The 19700-nt window shown below is 37.1% G+C and overlaps 1 protein-coding gene across 3 annotated transcripts in view; it reads left to right on the top strand.

Moving 5' to 3' along the window:
• The window catches only part of slit3 (slit homolog 3 (Drosophila)), a 354995-nt gene that overhangs the window by 196782 nt on the left and 138513 nt on the right, over positions 1–19700 (top strand). For 2 of the 3 annotated variants that reach the window (XM_088344825.1, XM_088344827.1), the window contains one exon: positions 697–768. In XM_088344825.1, the coding sequence (XP_088200951.1) occupies positions 697–768 (72 nt within the window). Of the gene's footprint in view, positions 1–472; positions 567–696; positions 769–19700 lie in introns of those variants that run through there. The other variant, XM_088344826.1, reaches the window with a different exon arrangement.

The following is a 19700-nucleotide window of genomic DNA, read 5'->3' as shown; positions in this document are numbered from 1 at the left end:
TAAGGGCTATTCAAATAAACATGACTAGACCCAATACTAGTCTGAAAAATCCCATTTAGATTCTTACCCAGCCCTAGCACCTGATCTTCTCTTTCGAGAGAAACATTTAGCAACAAATGAAAATTAAAAACATTTTAATGCCTAAAATATGTGTGGTGTGTTTATTAAAATATTAACTAACTAAAGGGGAAAGGGTTCAATTATTCAATGATCATGACATCCATCGAATCGGTATGAATTGTTACTACCCTGGTATTAAAATCGATACCAAAATTCCCAGTATCGCCCACCCATAGCAAGAAGGGTAGGTACTTCCTCTCGCTTGTTCTCTATGGGCGTCTACCCTCTCTCTCTCCTCCCCCACTCCCATCTGGCGGGGGAGCAAGGCGGCAGGTGATAGGCTGATGCCGCCTAAGCTTTTCGGCCACTTGGCTTTCTCCTTCCTTGCTCTCCTTTTCGCTCCCCTTACTCTGGGCGGCTCACACATCTCGGTGCTGAGGTGAAGGCGGCCGTCCCCTCCGCTGTGGGTGTGTGCACTCGGGTTCTACTTTCAGCTCACTATTGAGGTATCACCTCTCCTCCACCTCCTCCTTATACACTCATTCACGCCTTTTTTTTAGGAAGTCCCTCCCCCTCCCCACGTCTGCTGAGCGGACCCTAACTCTCGTTTTTGTGTGTTTGTGTGTGTTTGTGTAGGCAACTGGACAGCAACCACATCAGCTGCATTGAAGATGGGGCTTTCCGTGCACTGCGCGATCTGGAGATTCTGTAAGTCAAGAAACAATCTTTCTACATTTTCTCCATTCTACAGGTCTTTTCGTTCATCCCGTCTTCATTGTCATCCTCACTTCATGAACTCATTCACAGCTTGACAGATTTTTGACGGCTATAACAGCATCGAACAAGTACCATATGTTTTTGTGTCTGAGCTAAAAAAGATGGATATGTGTTTACACGAGGTAGTTTATCACCATATTTGTGCAATGATTGATCAGTTGAAAAATATTGCAAAGCACAATCGTATAACATTGGATGCAATGGGATTCGAACCTGGGTCCCGGTGGTGAGAGTGCCGAATAATAACCACAAGACCACCTGTAGATTAGTGGTCAGCAGACCATATTGGGCCGCACAATTTTTGCTTATACCAGATTTATTCATGTTACACGCATTTTTTTTTTTTTTACCCAAAATTAATATTTCCGGAGCATGTAACCCAGATGTTTTAAAGAAGTATTACGTATCACTGACCACCCAAAAAAAAAGTATCACTGATTACATTTGCTTAGCAATAGATGCAACAGGAGTCGAACCCAGATCATGGTGGACAACATCACGAATCCTAATCAATAGACTAGGATTATAGATGACCTAAGAAAATTGTCACACTATTTCTAATCATGGTCCCATGTACAACATTTGAATGGAGCATTATGGGACATAGTTCAGCCAAAACATTCATTTTAGATAATAATTTTGCCATTAACTTTATCTTAGCCTGTCTTTAGTATATTTCATGGTTTCACTATTCTTGAATCCTGCTTGGGGCCATAGTAGGTCAGAGGGTAGAGGTCACAGGTTTGATTCCCGGCTCCTCCTAGCTAAATGTTGAAGTATAATTGGGCAAGACACTGAACTCCTAATGCTCTCAATAAGCAGGTAGGTGCCTTGCATGACAGATGCCGCTATTAGTGTGTGAGTGTGTGCGTGAATGGATAAGGGTGAAGCACATTGTAAAGCACTCTAGGAGGTCTGCAATTGAAAAGCTTTATATAAATGCAGACCATTTGAATGGTGAAATCTAGTACTTAAAATGAGCAAAAAGTAACCATTATTAGTATAATGTTTTAACTAAATGGAAACCATTTTAATTTACTTGTATATAGAAATGATAAATTATTATTAAAATCCGTGAAATAATGTGTGAGATTTATTTCATTACGTATTGCAGTGATACCTTAAATAACTTTTTCCGACAAAATAAGTTATTCAGTAGATTTTTCTGCAACTACCTGTACCACAGATCTCAAATTCACAGACCGAGGACCAATTGCAGCCCCCGGGATGATAGTTTGAGGGCCCAACCTCTGGACATTTAATTCAAGTGCAGAACTCTGGTTTAATGTATTACTGACTGATTGATTTTCATACTAATTATTAATGTTTTTCATTTTTAGATTGTGGCAAAAAAAAAAAAAAGAAATAATAAGTAACAAATATTTGAGAGGGGCGGAATGTTTTTTCCAAGCTCTAATGGACCCCGAAGTAAATTGAGATTGAGAACCCTGCTGTAGCTCATGAGCACTGACTTTGTATAAGAAAAGAAAAGAAAAATCTGCCGCCACCTACTGATATTGTTGAATGTTACAGTTACTCTGCTGATTACTGCACGAGAGCAAAGATCCTGAAAAATGGCATGCTTTTTTTTGCAAAGGTAACACTTGGCAATTTCCTGCAGCACTCTGCCTAAGATTGAAAAACACTGTATTAATCAATCCTCTGCTTGGTGTTACATACTGGTGTTCTTGCAAAATGACCCTTCATCAACGTTTCCCCTTACACTTTAAATCATACTGCACGATTATCATTATTATGTGTCAAATTGTTTGTGTGTGTGGCGCAAGCAGCAGCTCTTTTGTCTGCAGGCGTTGTTGGCAGTGCGTTGCCGCGCAGCAGCAAAAGTTAGAATGCCAGCGCGCCACTGCCGATAAAACTTGTAAATAACGAGTAAAGGATGCGGAGGAGGAGAGGATGTCAGGACATGCGTGGGAGGGGGAGCAAAAAGTATAGTAAAAATATAAAATAAAAGAAGATACAGCTCTAGGAACATGCTCAGAATGAAGTGCTCGAGATGGCCAAGGTCAAACATTGTTCATTAGTTCTAATGAATTCTAATTGATTTTATAATTTTGTCTTTGGCAAAATCATGTAAGTGAAAAGCTTAGGAGAAAATTAAGTAATAAAGGCAATATTGTGTGGAAATGGTAGTTCTTGATTGTCCTAGGGGAGGGGTAAGTTTAACCTCTACTTTATATCATTACATATTATAATTGATCATTGCTAAACAATAAATAGATAACATTCATTTTCAATATGAATGAAATGGACCTAAAATATTTTTGATCATAGATAGATTATAAAGGTGCAACAACTAAATCAGTTCAATCAAGGGTAAATGATCATTTTCATAACCGAAAATTGTTATACCTTTTCATTTGTTTTATTAGGTTTTTTTACAAAAACAGAATGTCGTGTTCTCAAGAGGTTTTAGGAATAAATCAAAAATAAAAGTATTGAGGATATTAGCATCGGTCACAAATTGTATTTTTACAAAAACACTTAATTTTGGATATTTGAAACTTCATACAGTATTGAACGCTTTGTGGGTATCGTTAAAAGTTACTAGTTTTGTTACTAAAACTAAAATGATAAAATCAACATTTCATAAGAAAAGAAATCGCAAAAAGAAAGATCCATGTTAACTAGCATTAGCTGACTAACTTTTGGGCGTGGAATCTAATAGACATCAATGTCATCTAGTTTGTTGCGTTCGCTAACATCAAGGAATAGTACCCCGGCTAATAGATGCTATGTGCTAAAAGTATGTGTTGGCATAGTGACACTAAATCAAACTTGGAATTTTTCTGTCCATGCTTTTAAAAAAAAACACTGTATTTTACACATTATAAGGTGTACCCCCCTTAAAAATGGTCTTTTTAAATGTATACCTGCACTGGAATAAAAGGTGCATAGAGTCAAAACTAAATTAGGAGCAAGATCTGCATATAAAATAAATGCATTTGAATTAAAATGATTCATGTCATAGAACATAAATCAATATTAAGACATCTGGTTTCACCAATAAAATGTTAGCAAAAATTAAAAAAATAAAAATAAATATAACATGTTAACCACAAGAGGGCACCTGAAGAACACGTTATTTGTCTCCAGTATCATTTAACATGAATTTGAACAAGAGTACGTAATAATCTACAAATCATTACCATAAACAAAAATTCCAGTTATCACTATTATGTTTATAATTATGGACAATTTATTATGCAAAGTAACAACAAACGAATTTTAAATTGTTCAAAAGTTGGCTTCTGAGCTGCCTTCGAAGTTCTGTGCTGCTCTTTTGTTTCCTTTAAGCAACAAGCAATTAACATGTTAACCACAAGAGAGCACTCAACAACCATTCTTTATGTTTCTAAAAGGTTGAACAGTTACCGTATGCAGTATCATTTAATTGTAACTAGGGATTTCCAGTTGTATCCACCCTGTTTTCTGTTATATAAGGCGCAGCGGATTATAAGGTGCACTTTTTCTAGCAAATTTGGGGATTTTAGACGTAACTTATCATTCTAAAATATGGTAAATTATGTATTTGCTAAATAGGAAGACCTTTATTCTAACAGTACTAAAAGCATGTATGTCCGTATTTGTTAATTCAATCTAGTTCAATGATCCTTTGGTCAATCACTATTTATACCACACTTTGTCATATTTTGTCACAAATAGTTTTTAAAATTGTATATGATAAAGCTATGTCTGAATGGTCAACCTCAAACCGCATTTGATGAATAATCACGTTGTGACTCCACTAGACAACGCTGCGTTAATGGTCGCCGTCAGTCGCCATTGGTCGCCTTGGTGCCGTTAATGGTGCAGCGGGAGCCACCTAATGTGCTCACATGAATCCTCAAAGAGAACCAAGGTTTCTAGTGCAAAAGGCTTGATAGAAGCTAGCTGAAAACCGAGCCCGAACGCTTTGGAAAAGTCCCCATAGCCTTGTCTTTTAACGTTTCTCGCTCGATCCCGAAGGAGAGCCATGACGGCGGATGATGCTGGACATTAGCGATTCATAACGGGGTTGCCAGCAGGATTTACGAGGCACCGTAAATACAACAGACAGCAGGATGGGAGGCGCACTTCCTTCACGCCTCTGTGACATTTTAATAAAGTCGTATCTAGAAGCATGCAAACAGTCCAGCCCAAGTGGTCGACGGTGTGAAAAATAATTCAAGCTGATGAGTTTGCATTATATAAAAAGAATTGAATTTTGTAATGATATATAATAATGCTACCAGAAGTAATAGGGGCTTAAGATGGAACCCTGCCATTGATAAAAAAAAACACCAACAATTGATTTTTCAAATATGTTAATATTTTTTATTCTTTTCTCACATGCCCTTCAGCTTTAACAATAATACAAAAAAGGTCATTTTCTGATTTACCCCCCCAACTTGCCCTAAAACCTCTTCCCCCAAAAATCCATCCATCCACTCACTCCACAACTCATTTTAAAATAGAAACAATTGTATTTGTAGAAGCATAGAAAAAATATAGCGTTAAATTAAACAAAGTAATAGTGTGTATTATTTGTCCAGATGTCGCTGTTTTGTGTAGTGTAACCAAAAACGAAACATGATTTTAACTACGTAGACTCAGAGTGACGAAACTGCATTATTTTTCCTTTCATTTTCTTCCAAGCCTTGCACAGGGCTTTTGGTCTGTCCGGGTACCCTTAACATTAAAATGACGGACATTTGAGCACTTCCACTAACAATGCATTGCGTGTGACGTTACCGTGTCGTATGTGGCACATTCGGGATATGATGGCAATCAAACAAGAGATGACAAAGGTCACAGGAGACGCCTTTAATCACATATAGCTAGAAATGTGACAATCCCACAAAAACATCGGAATTCAGCTTTAAACTTTGCAGTGTAAACGGCAGCCTCATCGTGTTCTCAGCTACGCCTGCTGCTTACATCAAACACAGGGTGCAATACACAATAGGGCCCCACAATTTGAAGAAAATCGTAAACTCTTATGTGTGCCTTTTAGTCATGAAAATACGGTATATTGTTTTTCTGCTGTCTTGTTTGGGTTATTACATTTGTTGCTTTACATTTTTGAACACCACTCCATGAATGGTAGCCATTTGGTTAAGTTTACACTGAGCATTAAGACAAAGGAGTCCCTGTTACAAAAAAAAAAAAACCCTTTATTGTCCGTTTTGAAAATCTTGAAAAGATGGACTTATGACTGTAAATAGAGCGACTGTGGGCTCACTATTGGGCAAGGAGTATGTCACCCCGGCTATGTTTCTACCGTATCGGAGAAAGTAATTAAAAATGAGATTGCAAAGCAGGAACAAGAGTGAGGTAAGGCTTTCATCTCCGCTGTCTGTGTTAAGTCGATGTGACACCTCGCTGGTGTGGAAGGAGCCAAGCCCCAAATTGAGTCAGTCAGTCAGACATTTGTTCCATTAATAATGAATGCGGCCCTGCCTTCTCCCTCCCTGCGATTGTCCGCCTCCCCTTTGCAGATGCTTTGCAATCTTAGCTTTTCTTCTTTTTGATCGCTGCTAATGTCCATCGACTCGGTTTTTGTCATTGTTTCATCTTTCTTGTGTTCTCCGGCATCTTTTCATTTCAATTTGTAGTTGTCAAATGGACTCTGCAAAGTCCAATCTTGTTACTATGCACATCAACTGCAGAAACCAGTTAGCGCCTTTGCTGTGTTTACTATCCACCTGCTTTACTTTTTACTTGCAAAGTACATGATACATTTGAGGTTTTTCTCCCACAAAATGGTTTTGGGGACAAGAAATGGGCAAAATCATAGCCAGCGTGAGGCTGAATAAATCATAAGCTTGCTTTTAGCAGGAGCATGTGAGGATGAGGATGGAGATGAAGACAGTCATGGGGATTGTGGATCAAATGGCAATAGTTCTAAATAAGTCAAATAATAGTATATACAGTGCATCCGGAAAGTATTCACAGTGCTTCACTTTTTCCACATTTTGTTACGTTACAGCCTCATTCCAAATTGTATTAATTTAATCTCTTATCTCAAAATTCTACATAAAATACTCCATTATGACAATGTGAAAACGTTTTTTTTTTTTTACTTTTTTTGAATTTATTAAAAATGGAAAACTAAGAAATCACATTTACATAAGTATTCACAGCCTTTGCTTAATACTTTTTTGATCCACCTTTAGCAGCAAATACAGCCTCAAGTCTTTTTGAATATGATCCCTCAAGTTTAGCACATCTATCTTTAGGCAGTTTTGCCCATTCTTCTTTGCAATAAGTCTCAAGCTCAACCAGGTTGGATGGGACACGTTTGTGCACAGCCATTTTCAGATCTCTCCAGAGATGTTCGATCGGATTCAAGTCTGGACTCTGGCTGGGCCACTCCAGGACATTCACGGAGTGGTTCTGAAGCCAATCTTTTGAGATCTTGGCTGTGTGCTTTAGGTCGTTGTCCTGCTGAAAAATTAACCTTCGCCCCAGCCTGAGGTCAAGAGCGCTCTGGAGCAGGTTTTCATCCAGGATATTGCTGCATTCATTTTTCCTTCCATCCTGACTAGTCTGCCAGTTCCTGCTGCCGAAAACATCCCCACAGCATGATGCTGCCACCACCATGCTTCACCGAAGGGATGGTATTGGCCTGGTGATGAGCGGTGCCTGGTTTCCTCCAAACATGGCGCCTGGCATTCACACCAAAGAGTTCAATCTTTGTCTCATCAGACCAGAGCATTTTGTTTCTCATGGTCTGAGAGTCATTCAGGTGCTTTTTGGCAAGTTCCAGACGGGCTTCCATGATCCTTTTACTAAGGAGTGGCTTTTGTCTGGCCACTCTACCATACAGGCTTGATGTGTGGATTGCTGCAGAGATGGTTGTCCTTCTGGAAGGCTCTCCTCTCTCCACAGAGGAACTCTGGAGCTCTGACAGAGTGACCATTGGGTTCTTGGTCACCTCCCTGACTAAGGCCCTTCTTCCCCGATCGCTCAGTTTAGAAGGCCGGCCAGCTCTAGGAAGAGTCCTGGTGGTTCCAAATGTCTTCCATTTACGAATAATGGAGGCCACTGTGCCCATTGGGACCTTCAAAGCAGCAGAATTTTTTCTGTATCCTTCCCCAGATTTGTGCCTCAAGACAATCTTGTCTCGCAGGTCTACAGACAGTTCTTTTGAGTTCATGCTTGGTGTTTGTGCTCTGACATACACACTCAACTGTGGGACCTTATATAGACAGGTGTGTGCCTTTCCAAATCATGTCCAATCAACTGAATTTACTGCAGGTGGACTCCAATTAAGCTGTAGAGAGATCTCAAGGATGATCAGTGGAAAAAAGATGCACCTGAGCTCAATTTTGAGCTTCATGGCAAAGGCTGTGAATACTTATGTAAATGTGATTTCTTAGTTTTCTATTTTTAATAATATCAAAAAAAGTGAAAAAAAAACTTTTTCACATTGTCATAATGGAATATTTTGTGTAGAATTTTGAGATAAGAGATTAAATTAATACAATTTGGAATGAGGCTGTAACATAACAAAATGTGGAAAAAGTGAAGCGCTGTGAATACTTTCCGGATGCACTGTATACATATATATATATATATATATATATATATATATATATATATATATATATATATATATATATATATATATATATATATATATATATATATATATATATATATATATATATATATAACGCATTGCAATCAATTCAGACCAGGCAAGAACGATGCAATTAGCATGTTTGACCCCTGTTACCGAGGAAGTCACATTTTCACCCCGTTTTTGTTCATATCCGCCTCAGTGATGAAGATCAACTCTGTCGCTGCCACATTGAAAAATTAAAAAAGGAAATTTACATCCGCCCATGACTCTTGGTGGTCTGCCCGATGATTAAACGCAGCCAATTTGTGGGCGGTAGAGTCAGTTTGTGGAATTAATTGTCGGATTGTTTGCGTCCTTATCGGCAAAAAGCTGCCAGGCACGATGAAGCGTTTTGGCCAAGGAGTTCAATGATTACCAGGCTCCAGTCAGGATCCTTTTTGTTGGGTTTTGATCAAAATGATTTATTCGGGAGAACAAAATTAAAAAGAGAAAATGCAGAAGTCATTCTCCCTAGCTGGTTCAGAGATTCAAATTCAAGATATTCTACAAAAACAACTGGCTAAATTGTGGAAATTAATCCAAATATGAAAGACTACAGTTCAATATTTTTGGAACAATATTGAAGAGTACGCTGCTAACAACATTAAAGAATAGTTCTTTAGGAAGCATTCTAAATAAAATAGTAAGTAGTTGTTTATTTTATTTTTAAAAGCAAAAACCAGGCTCTACACTGCAATTTCAATATTTTTCTAAAATATTTGTGTACTAATTACTTTGTTTAACTAAAAGAACAATGTGTCATATTTAGTGCCTCCTAGAGGTAAAAAGAATTCCTCCAGTAAATAATAAAAAACATTTATTGGAACATTAGCCCAAAAAATACATAAACTAAAAAAATCATAGGTCGAGAAATGTGTGTTTCTTTTTCACTGTGGAATCCCTTTTAGATCGGCGTTATGTTTTTCCGACATCCTGCCGTCACGCTCTGCCATGTTTAACTGGCGAGTCGCTTGTACCAGTCAACACAGTGCCATCTAGCTGTCAAATATAACACACTGGACCTTTAAAGAAAATGTGTTTTTGTCAATTCGATAATAATCCTTAAATCTGAAATAATTTATTAGTTGTTAACTAAAATGCCTATACTAAAAATATCCCCTTTATATCAAGAAAATGGGAAAAAATAAGTACAATGTAGCGCAAATGAATGTTGAAACCTTACTTATGTCTCAGACTCATGCCATTATTGGTGATCAACGTTCCCTCTAAGCTGCGCGCATGCGCAATCGCGCACTGCCTGCACATTCTCAGCGCACAAGAAAATTTAGCCAGCGCACAAAAATCAGGGCTCGAAATTGCTAATTAAGAAGCGAATTAAGTCAATTTACAGTACATGAAGGTAAAAATACACGGGTTTCCCTGACGCTGTTTTCTAAATGCGGTATTTCGAAGACAATGTCGAACGAAGTTGAAAAGTAAAGTCAGTAGAGTTTTTCGAGAACCGGCTTCTTCGGCTCGGCTCACTAAAGAGAACCGGTTATTTCGGGTCCCAAACGGCTCTTCAGGTTCTTTTTGCTTTTTTAATCCCTACACGACCAAATCTTATGTAAAACTGTGCACAACATGACTTAAAGGAAGGTGGGAATAGAACAAAAAAAAAAAATACCAAAATGAAAAAGTAGTGAAAAGCTGAGAAAAAAGAAACACAAGGAAGAGAAACAAGAAGAAAAAATTCAGGGGAAAAAAAAGCCAGAAAAAAAGAAAAGAAAGAAGCAAAGGAAAAAAGGGAAATAGATAACAAAAAGAAAAAAAGTAACAGCAAGTAAAAGATAAACACAGTGAGATTTTTTTAAGGGAATTAAAAGGAAATAGAAAAAAAATATGGAAAAAGAAGAAAAAGATTGTGTCGCATTCAGATAATTTCCAATTATACAAGTCAATCTTGTTGCCAACATTGTACTTCCGCTAAAAAATGTGATTAAATACAGTTCTGTATCTTGAAACCGACTAAATAAGCCCCCAAAAATGTTAGTATTATGTGTCAAAAGATACCAGGGGAAAAAAACAAATCTTGTGAAAGAATTGTTGTAAAAACAAATGACGTTTGTAGGCCGTAAAACCTTTGCAATAATACATTAGTGATTTCATTCAAAAGTGAAAACATGTTTTGCATTGCCGGAAACTCAGCAAAATGTAACTTGATGTCAAGTTTTGGACATGTTTGATAATGACTTAGTTGCCAAACTTGGGATTGCTGTTGCTCACTGTTGTTTCAAGGGTTGCTCACCGACTGTGTGTGAACGCTCAGACCCGTGGAAAATTAGAGGGAACACTGTTAGTGATCGTTAGCCTCTTAATAGAAATGTGCAATATGTTTAGCACGATGCTCAACTGACAATGCTAAAAGTACAAATGTAAACTCAGCTAATAAATTAAGTCTTGAAAAAGTGTGTATAATGGGTAATATACAAGAAAATTAAGTGTAATTGAAGTGTCACACAAATTCATGTTGAAACCCTACTTATCTCTCAAATTTTAATAACAGGAATGGGTTTCACTTGTATGCTAACAAAATGCCACCAGTTTCTACTCCATGCTACCCTCGTGTTGTGATAGTGTGTGCAATTCAAAACAACATATTTGTCAAAAGTTTAGAACATTTTCCCACCAATGCTAATCATTAACGTCCTGATGAAGCGAAAGCTACTTTATTGAAACACAATTATACATACAAATATGTTTATTATTTGTTTTGAATGAAGTTTGACTGCAAACTTCAACTGGAATGGCCTTACATGTTTTTTGTTATAGAAATAAATGAACACAAGTCTCATAATTTATAGTATAGCTTCCTTCATTTGTGGTAAGCTCTGCACTAAATGCAACATTTGGTGTTGTTAGTTGGACTTGTTGCTCATTCTAGTGTCGCATCAGCGCTTGCAGTTGGAAGTGTTTGATGTGCAACTGTTTGTCTTTCCATGTTTTGCCGTCATTACACGCTCCATTGCGCGTGCCCAGCAAGCCAACATGGCGGAAATAAGCGCTTCCAAGTACGACATAACCAATCGCAATCTACAATGTTTTTCGGGCACGGGCACAAAATGCTTTGGAAATCTTTGACTAAAATGTTTTAAGGCGTGATTCGTTTTATTCAATATTGAGGAAGGCTGAAACAGTCAAATTTATGTTGACGGAGTGATCGTGTTGAATGTGAAATCTGCAATTTGGGGGAGGGTATTTTAATAAATACCCTTATTTTCTTCTTAATCAAAATATAGTAGTGTCTCAAAGGTAAATGTTTCCTTCTTCAACTTCAAAATAAAGCAGTGACTACACACATAATTAGAATTGTATTCACTTGCACAGAAAGCTACTATTGTCTTGTCAGCTAGCATTGTCTTTTTATGTGCCCAAAATTGGTGTAATGTTCTTTCAATCATAAATCAAACATTGTATTTTAAGGCCAAGAAAAAAATAGTGTTGTCTTAAAAACCTCTGTTGTGATTTATGTGAGAACTAGCCTAATCTTCTCCTATACTTCAAGACTGAAATCTCTAATTTTCTCCCTATGCCCAAGAAATAGCAGTGCGCGCTGTTGTTATGACCAAAACTAGCATTATTTTCTACGCCAAAAGTTGGCCTCGTCTACTTCAAGGTTGGAAACATGTTTTCCTCATTTGCCGAACACTAGTATTGTATGCGGATAGTTTTTCAAAACTAGCATTTTTGTTCTATGTCAAAAGCTAGCCTTGTCTTCTTTTTATGGCATGTTTGTCAAACCCATGGGCCGCGTGACAAATATGGTCCGCCACATAAATTTATGTGCCCCTCTAGAGGTTAAAATGTTTCCACTAAAGACTACATCTTCCACAATGCTGATCAACTACAATCCCCCTCGAATCAATGGCTCAGTGCCACTACACCACAAAGTCAAATTGAGAAATAAGTGATCCCAAAAAAATGTCTAAGAAGGTTTGTTTTTTTAGATATATTTACTTCATAGCATGTTTTATATTTGTTGCTACATTTTTTCAATACAACTGTAATTTTTGTGACTTGAACAAATATTATATTCAAAGTTATTTTACACATAGGAGTAGTTACTTTAATTTTACATGTGATTCAATTACATTGTGTTTAAAACAACTTTGTCAAATTGAAATAACCAATTGACTCAAGACTAGTATTTTAGTCTATAGCTGCTTTATGTTGAAGCAAGACGTAAGTAAACCACTCCACTTCCGGTTTTAAATAATTACATTTTTTTATGTCTTTCATATCATGTAGACTAATTATTAAGGTTTGCAGGGGTGGTTGAAATCCTTGAAAATGCTTGAATTTTAATGTTGTGTTTTCAAGGATTGAAAAGTGCTTGAAATTGGAAGGAAGTGCTTGCGAATGCTTGGAATGTTTGCCATGTTTCTCACTAACTCTGCTCAAAGATGACAGAGACACTGCTCTTTGGTGGCTTCTGTTTGCCATTGCATGTATTCCCTCGTAATTACCGGCAACTGGGATTAGTTTGTATGGCATCATCCATTATGGGTCAGGTAAAAAATTAATTAGCGTTTCCCAGCGGTACATTTTAATGGGAAGAACTTCCTGCATCTAGGTATTACCTTCATTTTACTCACCACCTGTATATGGAAAGCTTTGTCTCAAAATATTTACATGCATTTTGTTATGATCCACAAATATATATATTTGTGATTTACCCAAGGTCTAAAAATCATATGCCATGATTAATGCACATGCAACATTAAAAATTGCATAAGCAATGCACAGATATATTTGTGGTTCGGCAAACTACATGATTAAAACCGGATCTCTTCTTTTAATGGTACAGGATACATTGAAAAAGTGGCTTTGAAAGTCCTTAAAAAGTGCCTGAATTTGTCATCAAAAGAGGTGTACGAACCCTGGACCATAAATATAGAGTGCGCAATAAGATATACCGGTGTTTAATGTCAAAACAATGGCATGTAAGCATTACACTTTTATGGCCCTCAGTGAAAATGAGTTTGACACCCCTGTTCTACCGCATTTTCTTGTTGGACAAAGACCAGAATATTTTTATATTTGCGCCAAAATTAAAGCTACTTTTTTTTTTTTTTTAAAGAAATTAGTCTTAGGGTTCAGAGAGCAACAAATCTGGTTCGGCTAGTGTTTAAAAGAAGAAGCACACACACGCGCAAAGTTTTCAAAGCTAATGACCACCAATCGATGAGGTGGTAACCCAGGCTAAAAGCCGTTAGCGACAGCTAACTGGGGATTAGCAATTCTGCGGCGAGGGTCCTTGCACGCCCCATCTGGGCTTAATGCAGTTAGCAGGGCCCGTAAGTGATGGCTCCCCGTGTGATGATGAATGGTAATTTCGATTTAACATAACTGGACTAACGAGCGCACTAATGAGTCGGACGCGGGGCCGGACAGCTAGCGCTCGAGGAGCCCGCACGGCGCATGCCAATGAGGCCAATGGCACAAACCAGACGTGTAGTGTTTTAATACATGCGTGCACACGCTCCAATAGACTCAATAGTTGAGCACGCGTGTTTGTGTGCGCGTAGTTAATGAGCAGTGGAGAGCGCCTCGTCGTCTTAATAAAAAAATGATTAATTGATCATTATTCAAATGTCCTAAATGGTTGGATAAGATGACTTTTTTTCCTACATTGTTCTTTCAAGATATCTTACCATTTGTCTCTGTCGTCAGTGACAACAAAGGAATAATGAAAGAAGATTTTTTTTTTCTAGTTTTAATGGTCTTACATTGGTCTCACAAGCATCTTTAATTTGCGTGTAAATGTTCTTGGATGAAGGCAGGTGCCTGAAATCTGTTTTAAGGAGGCTGTTTATTGCTAAATGATGACAAATTAGGACCAGTTACATTAACATTCTTTTTTGTGTCCCACTATTTATCAATTTGTAGGGGGTTTTAATAAATAGTTAACAACGTTTCTTTATTTACCAGATAAGTGAGCCACAGAGAAGATAAATAAAATATGTCAGAAATAGTTATGAATCATGTGGAAAAAAAGTGTTGTTGTTTTTTTTTAAATATATAAAAGTAGTGTTCTGATTTGAATACAAGTCGAAACCTACACGGAATTAGCTGCTAAGATAGGTCATAAGTGTATGACTTGGAGATTTGGAGATTGAGATTTGCTGTCGCCAAAAGCTGCTCTAAGGGACACTGTGTAATATTTGACCACTAGATGTCCCTGTATTATGTATTGCAGTGATGTCAAACTCCTTTTTTAGCTCTGGGGACGAATCCGGACTTTCTGTTCAAAGTAGAAGAATGTTACTTAAAATTTAGCTTACCACAGTTTTTCAGTATTGTGCTTTATCTTTCACCCTACTCTATTAGCCTACCCTACATCATCATAATAATCATGGATAACAAAGTATATTTTCTAAGCATAACATATTCAGAATAATGGGGAAAAAAATGGTTTTCAACAAGTCTTTTAACGGTTATTGCAGTGTTACAACTGAACCAACTAACCATGCTTTAAAAAGAAAATATGTTGTTTGCCTTAATTGTCATACAGGTTTGAAGTTGATAAAATTGAATACAAAATAAAATATTTAGCGTTGTATAGGCAATATGATTAGATTACATCAAATCGAACTCATATCTTGGGCCTACCAAAGCTGAGAGTATATCCTTTACTGTCCTCTAGCAGCTAGAGGAAGCATTTGGTTTGCACAATTATGAAGCTTTCGATAGAAATGACCTAGAGACTTGCTTGTTTTTTTGACATGCTCCAAGTGTATGGCGTTCCATATGAAATAATCCATCATATTGGCTTATTTCATTTAATGATCAAATATTGGGTGTTATTATGTCAAACAAATGTGTTTCTTGTGCCTATTGAAAATTAAAGCTCACTGACTGAGCTAGAAGATTTATATTGCAATATTTGTCTCCAAAGTGGTGCCCGCGGGCACCAGGTAGCCACTTAAACCAATCTGAGTAGCTCACGGGCTGGTTTTACATGGTGATACATGGTTCATTGTGATTTTCTTGGAAATTTTATTTCTAACTGGCCTAATGTTTAGTGGTTGGGTGAGTCTATTATAACCTCTAATAATTACAACCTAGTACTAGCATCTTAATGACTCAATAAGAACATAGTAATGTTATTGTAACAATAATACATTTTAAAACAAAAAAAAAAAACAAAGCAGAGTAAAAAAAAGTTAGAGGGGGCAGATAGACTGCTAACATACATAATACCATTATTTGAGAAATGCATACCAAACCAGAAGCCCTTTGGCGCTAATCAGAAACATAAAAGTAGCTTTCAGCCAAAAACGGTGGATAACCCGTGACTTTTTAAGCATATTGGAATACAGTTTCAGAAGGTTCAATTAAGTTCACTCTACTATATGCATCATTTCAAATTGTGTCAACATCATCCGGCCGTCACCTTGTTGCTCAATTGTTTTATTTTGCCCTTCCATTTTGACTGTAACACCCCTGTAATGTAAGCCTGTAATAGTATCCCTATTCTTTGTCAGTAAAGGTGAGTTTATAGTCAACGTCGTGACAGGCTGCACGACAGCCATCCTCATTTCCTCTCCGCCTCACTGTGGATTTGTTCGACGTGCACCGGCGAAGTGACACAATGATTGATGGAGGAAGAAGCGACATGGCGCTTGGCCGAAGTAGCGCACGCTCTCAAAGACTCAGGGCCTAAAAAGGGAAAGAACTCGGGCTACATAATTTATGATCACTTTCCCCCTCGTGCGCCAGGGAGAGATGATGTACAACTATGCTCGTGTTTGTGCGCGTGCGCGCTTAGCCGAGTAGCTTTAGCCGAGCGGCAACTGTCATAATTCATAAGCCAAGAGTTGCGTGGCGCGACGTGCAAGGTGACTTTGAGCCAGTTTGTCACCCAAACGCACAGTCGCGCATCGATTTTCTGCCCTATTAACTCGAAATTATTAATACGCCCTACTCCCGTTGCTTTTCACTCAAGTTTACGTTTGATTTGAAATCACCGCCTAAGATGAGTTGCGCTCATTTGCCTTGCCTGGCTTTTGGAGGGTTTAGGGTATTGTGTTGTGAGCCTTCAGGCAAATTACGTTACCATATTGCTGTGTTGAAAAACGTGTAGTCTTGGGCCGCATTAGATAGAAAAAATCTGGAAATGAGCTTGGCCAACAGCAAAAAAAAAATGATTGATTGGATTTTTTATTTTGTATCTGCCAATAGAGTCTTGAATCCGATACCTCGGCAATACATGAGGAAAAACCATGGGATACTGGAGACAAGAGCAGCGCCAGAGCCACAATTGTATTATTATTTTTTTTCCCCATTTGATTTTTGTTGGGCAGGCCAGATAAGGAAGACTGACAGGCCACATACTGCCCCCCAGCCATAGTTTGCCCACCCCTCTGTTAATGCATTGGGTTTTTTTCAACCAGTGAGCTTGTCGAGTGTGCTGCAAGAAATTTTTCAACTTTATTTTTGTTTACCCGCATGACATATACACACACACACATATATATATATATATATATATATATATATATATATATATATATATATATATATATATATATATATATATATATATATATATATATATATATATATATATATATATATATATAGTACATACAAATATAGTACATACAAATATAGTACATACAAATATAGTACATTCAAATATATAGTACATACAAATATAGTACATACAAATACATTAAAAAGCTTATTTTTTTCAAAAATAAGCTGTCTATTAAGATTTCACTGCAGAAAACACTTTAATTAAATGAAGTAAATTTAGACTATTGCTCATATTTTTGATGGTTTTATTTGATTCATTGTATTTTAGAAAAACTTGGAATACACTAAACGTTTATGGTAGCAGCAGGCTACTATTTTTTATTTTATATATTTTTTATCCGTTCATTATGTTGTTAGTTGGTTGGTTGGTTTAGTTGTGCCCCTTATGTACAGGGAAATATATCAAATACCATATTTTGTTTCATGCGGCTGTTTAAGATCGAAAATAAATAAATACAGTAAAATAAAATTAAATAGAGTAAAAATAGTGTGCATGATAATAATGATTCTCTAATTCAACAACAAAAAATGAAAACGTTAGAAAATAGTAAAATATTATTTGTTCCAGTAGGAGATAGTGTATGCTCATTTTAAGGATCTTTTATCCTAGTAAAACAAGATAAAAATATTGTAAAAGTTAAAAAAAATTGATGTTGTGTTTTAAAATCACAAATTACAGCAAAATCATTGCACTACAAAAATAACAAAATAAGTCACGTAAACATTGTCTTATTTTACTGAAAAAATGAGTTTTTTTTTGTTCTCTATTAATTCATTTTTTGATCACTTTCACTTTTATTTTTGTAATTTTACAGATTTTTTAATTGCAAAACTTAAAAAAAACAGATTGAACATATTCATACAGTTGAATCCAAAATGACAGCAACATTATCAAACACAATTATGAAATGAAATGAAATGTTCTGCATTTATATAGCGCTTTTCAAGTCAAGACTTCCCAAAGTGCTTTATTTTGTGCTTCACATTTCCCAATAGCGGCCGTGCAGCCATGTAAGGCACCAACCTGCTTATTGGGGGTATTAGGGGTTCAGTGTCTTATTAGGCATAGTGAACACAAATGAATAGAAAACTGTATACCATCAATTTATGCAACATGATCAATTTAAGCTTGAAACAGTAATTCATTTTGCGATGGTGTGCCGCGAGAATATGTTTTTAATGAAATAAAGTGAGCCTTGGCTTAAAAAGGTTGAGACACACTGCAACAGCACGCCCTCTTGGCTGAAAAGGATGTTACAGTTTGACAGCTAACTTTCATACATTTGCCTGCATCAGCTAATTCAAAATCATACATTTCATGTAAACTCTATCTACTTGTGACATCAAGAAGGGGAACAGATGCTTTTTTAATATAATCAAACCTTCCAGCCAAGGTACTAAAATGGGCCGTTAGAATGAAGAGTTGGGATCCAGATGTGCTGATCAGTATTCTGTTTTTGTAACATTATCACGTCCCTTGAAATATTTTGGTGCTCCCTTGCACAGCTGCTATCTCTGTATGAGGGACACGTTTGGCAACTGATGGAAGATCAGCAGCATTCTCCAGATAGAGGCAAGCAGCATTCAATGTTAAAAGGACATGGTTTGTCACTTTTTACCACGAGGAGCACTTAATATCTCACACTGTCTCTTTAAAGAAATGTTCAGTAAACCCCCTAAATCATTCTAATCGGCCAATAAACATGTCATTCAGTCAACCTTTTTTTCCGTGGAACTCATTTTTAGCTTGATCTTTTTTATCATTTGCTTCTTTGAATGTTTCAAGATGCCATCCATCTTGGATACAGTTGTACTTGATAATATTGAGGTGATACACTCTAACAGGTTCTATGAAAAGTGTGTATGTCGGGGAGAATCTAAGTGGATTAATGTCATGAATACAGTTTTGTATCAGAAAACCTGATCGTGCGATAAAGGAACAGAAAAACAATAACAACGAGCACTTATGTTGTGCAATTTTATTTTCCACAAAATAATTTCACTCGTTCTGGAAATATGGTTGTTTGGATTGTCATTGCAGATCTGCAAATTGTAATATTTTTTGTTTTCTCATTTTGAACAATAAACAAGATGACGGATGAATAAATGGATGGTATGATGGTTGGTGTGATGGATGTTTGATAGCTAGTTAGGTGGATAGGCGAATAGTCAGATAGGTAGGTCGATAGATGGATAAATGGATGGATAGATAGATGTATTTATACAACGTAGGGACAGAAGAACACTCAGACCGACTGACGGAAGAACGCACGGACGCATTGATGGAAGGATGTACGTACGGACGGAAGAACGGGCGAACGGACAGACAGATGAATAGCGTTGTCGTTTTAAATCAGTTGTTCTATCCATGCAGTCTAAATGATCCTGGGTCAGCTAGATGTTTCATCTCGCCATTACTTAACAATGACTGGCGAATGTGCATATGCATGCGCATGCATACATTGAGCATATATTCTCAAGGATGTCAGCTAACAGTAAATAATTTTCCTTATTTCTAATTTGCTTCCAGCATTCCTGTCCATATTTGCATATCTAAAACCTTGACCCCCTCACGTATAAACGGTGTTGCGGTCAGACATATCGGCGTAACAACGCGGGATTGTTGTCAGATTTCCGCCGACCGGTCGTTTTGGTTTGGACGGCGCCGTTTTTCACTCGCACCGTTTTTTTCGGC

The sequence above is a fragment of the Urocampus carinirostris genome, chromosome 9 (assembly GCF_059441175.1).
Source record: "Urocampus carinirostris isolate Australia breed hairy pipefish chromosome 9, RoL_Ucar_1.0, whole genome shotgun sequence".
NCBI classification, from domain to species: domain Eukaryota; kingdom Metazoa; phylum Chordata; class Actinopteri; order Syngnathiformes; family Syngnathidae; genus Urocampus; species Urocampus carinirostris.
This window is presented reverse-complemented; position numbering and strand designations above follow the sequence as displayed.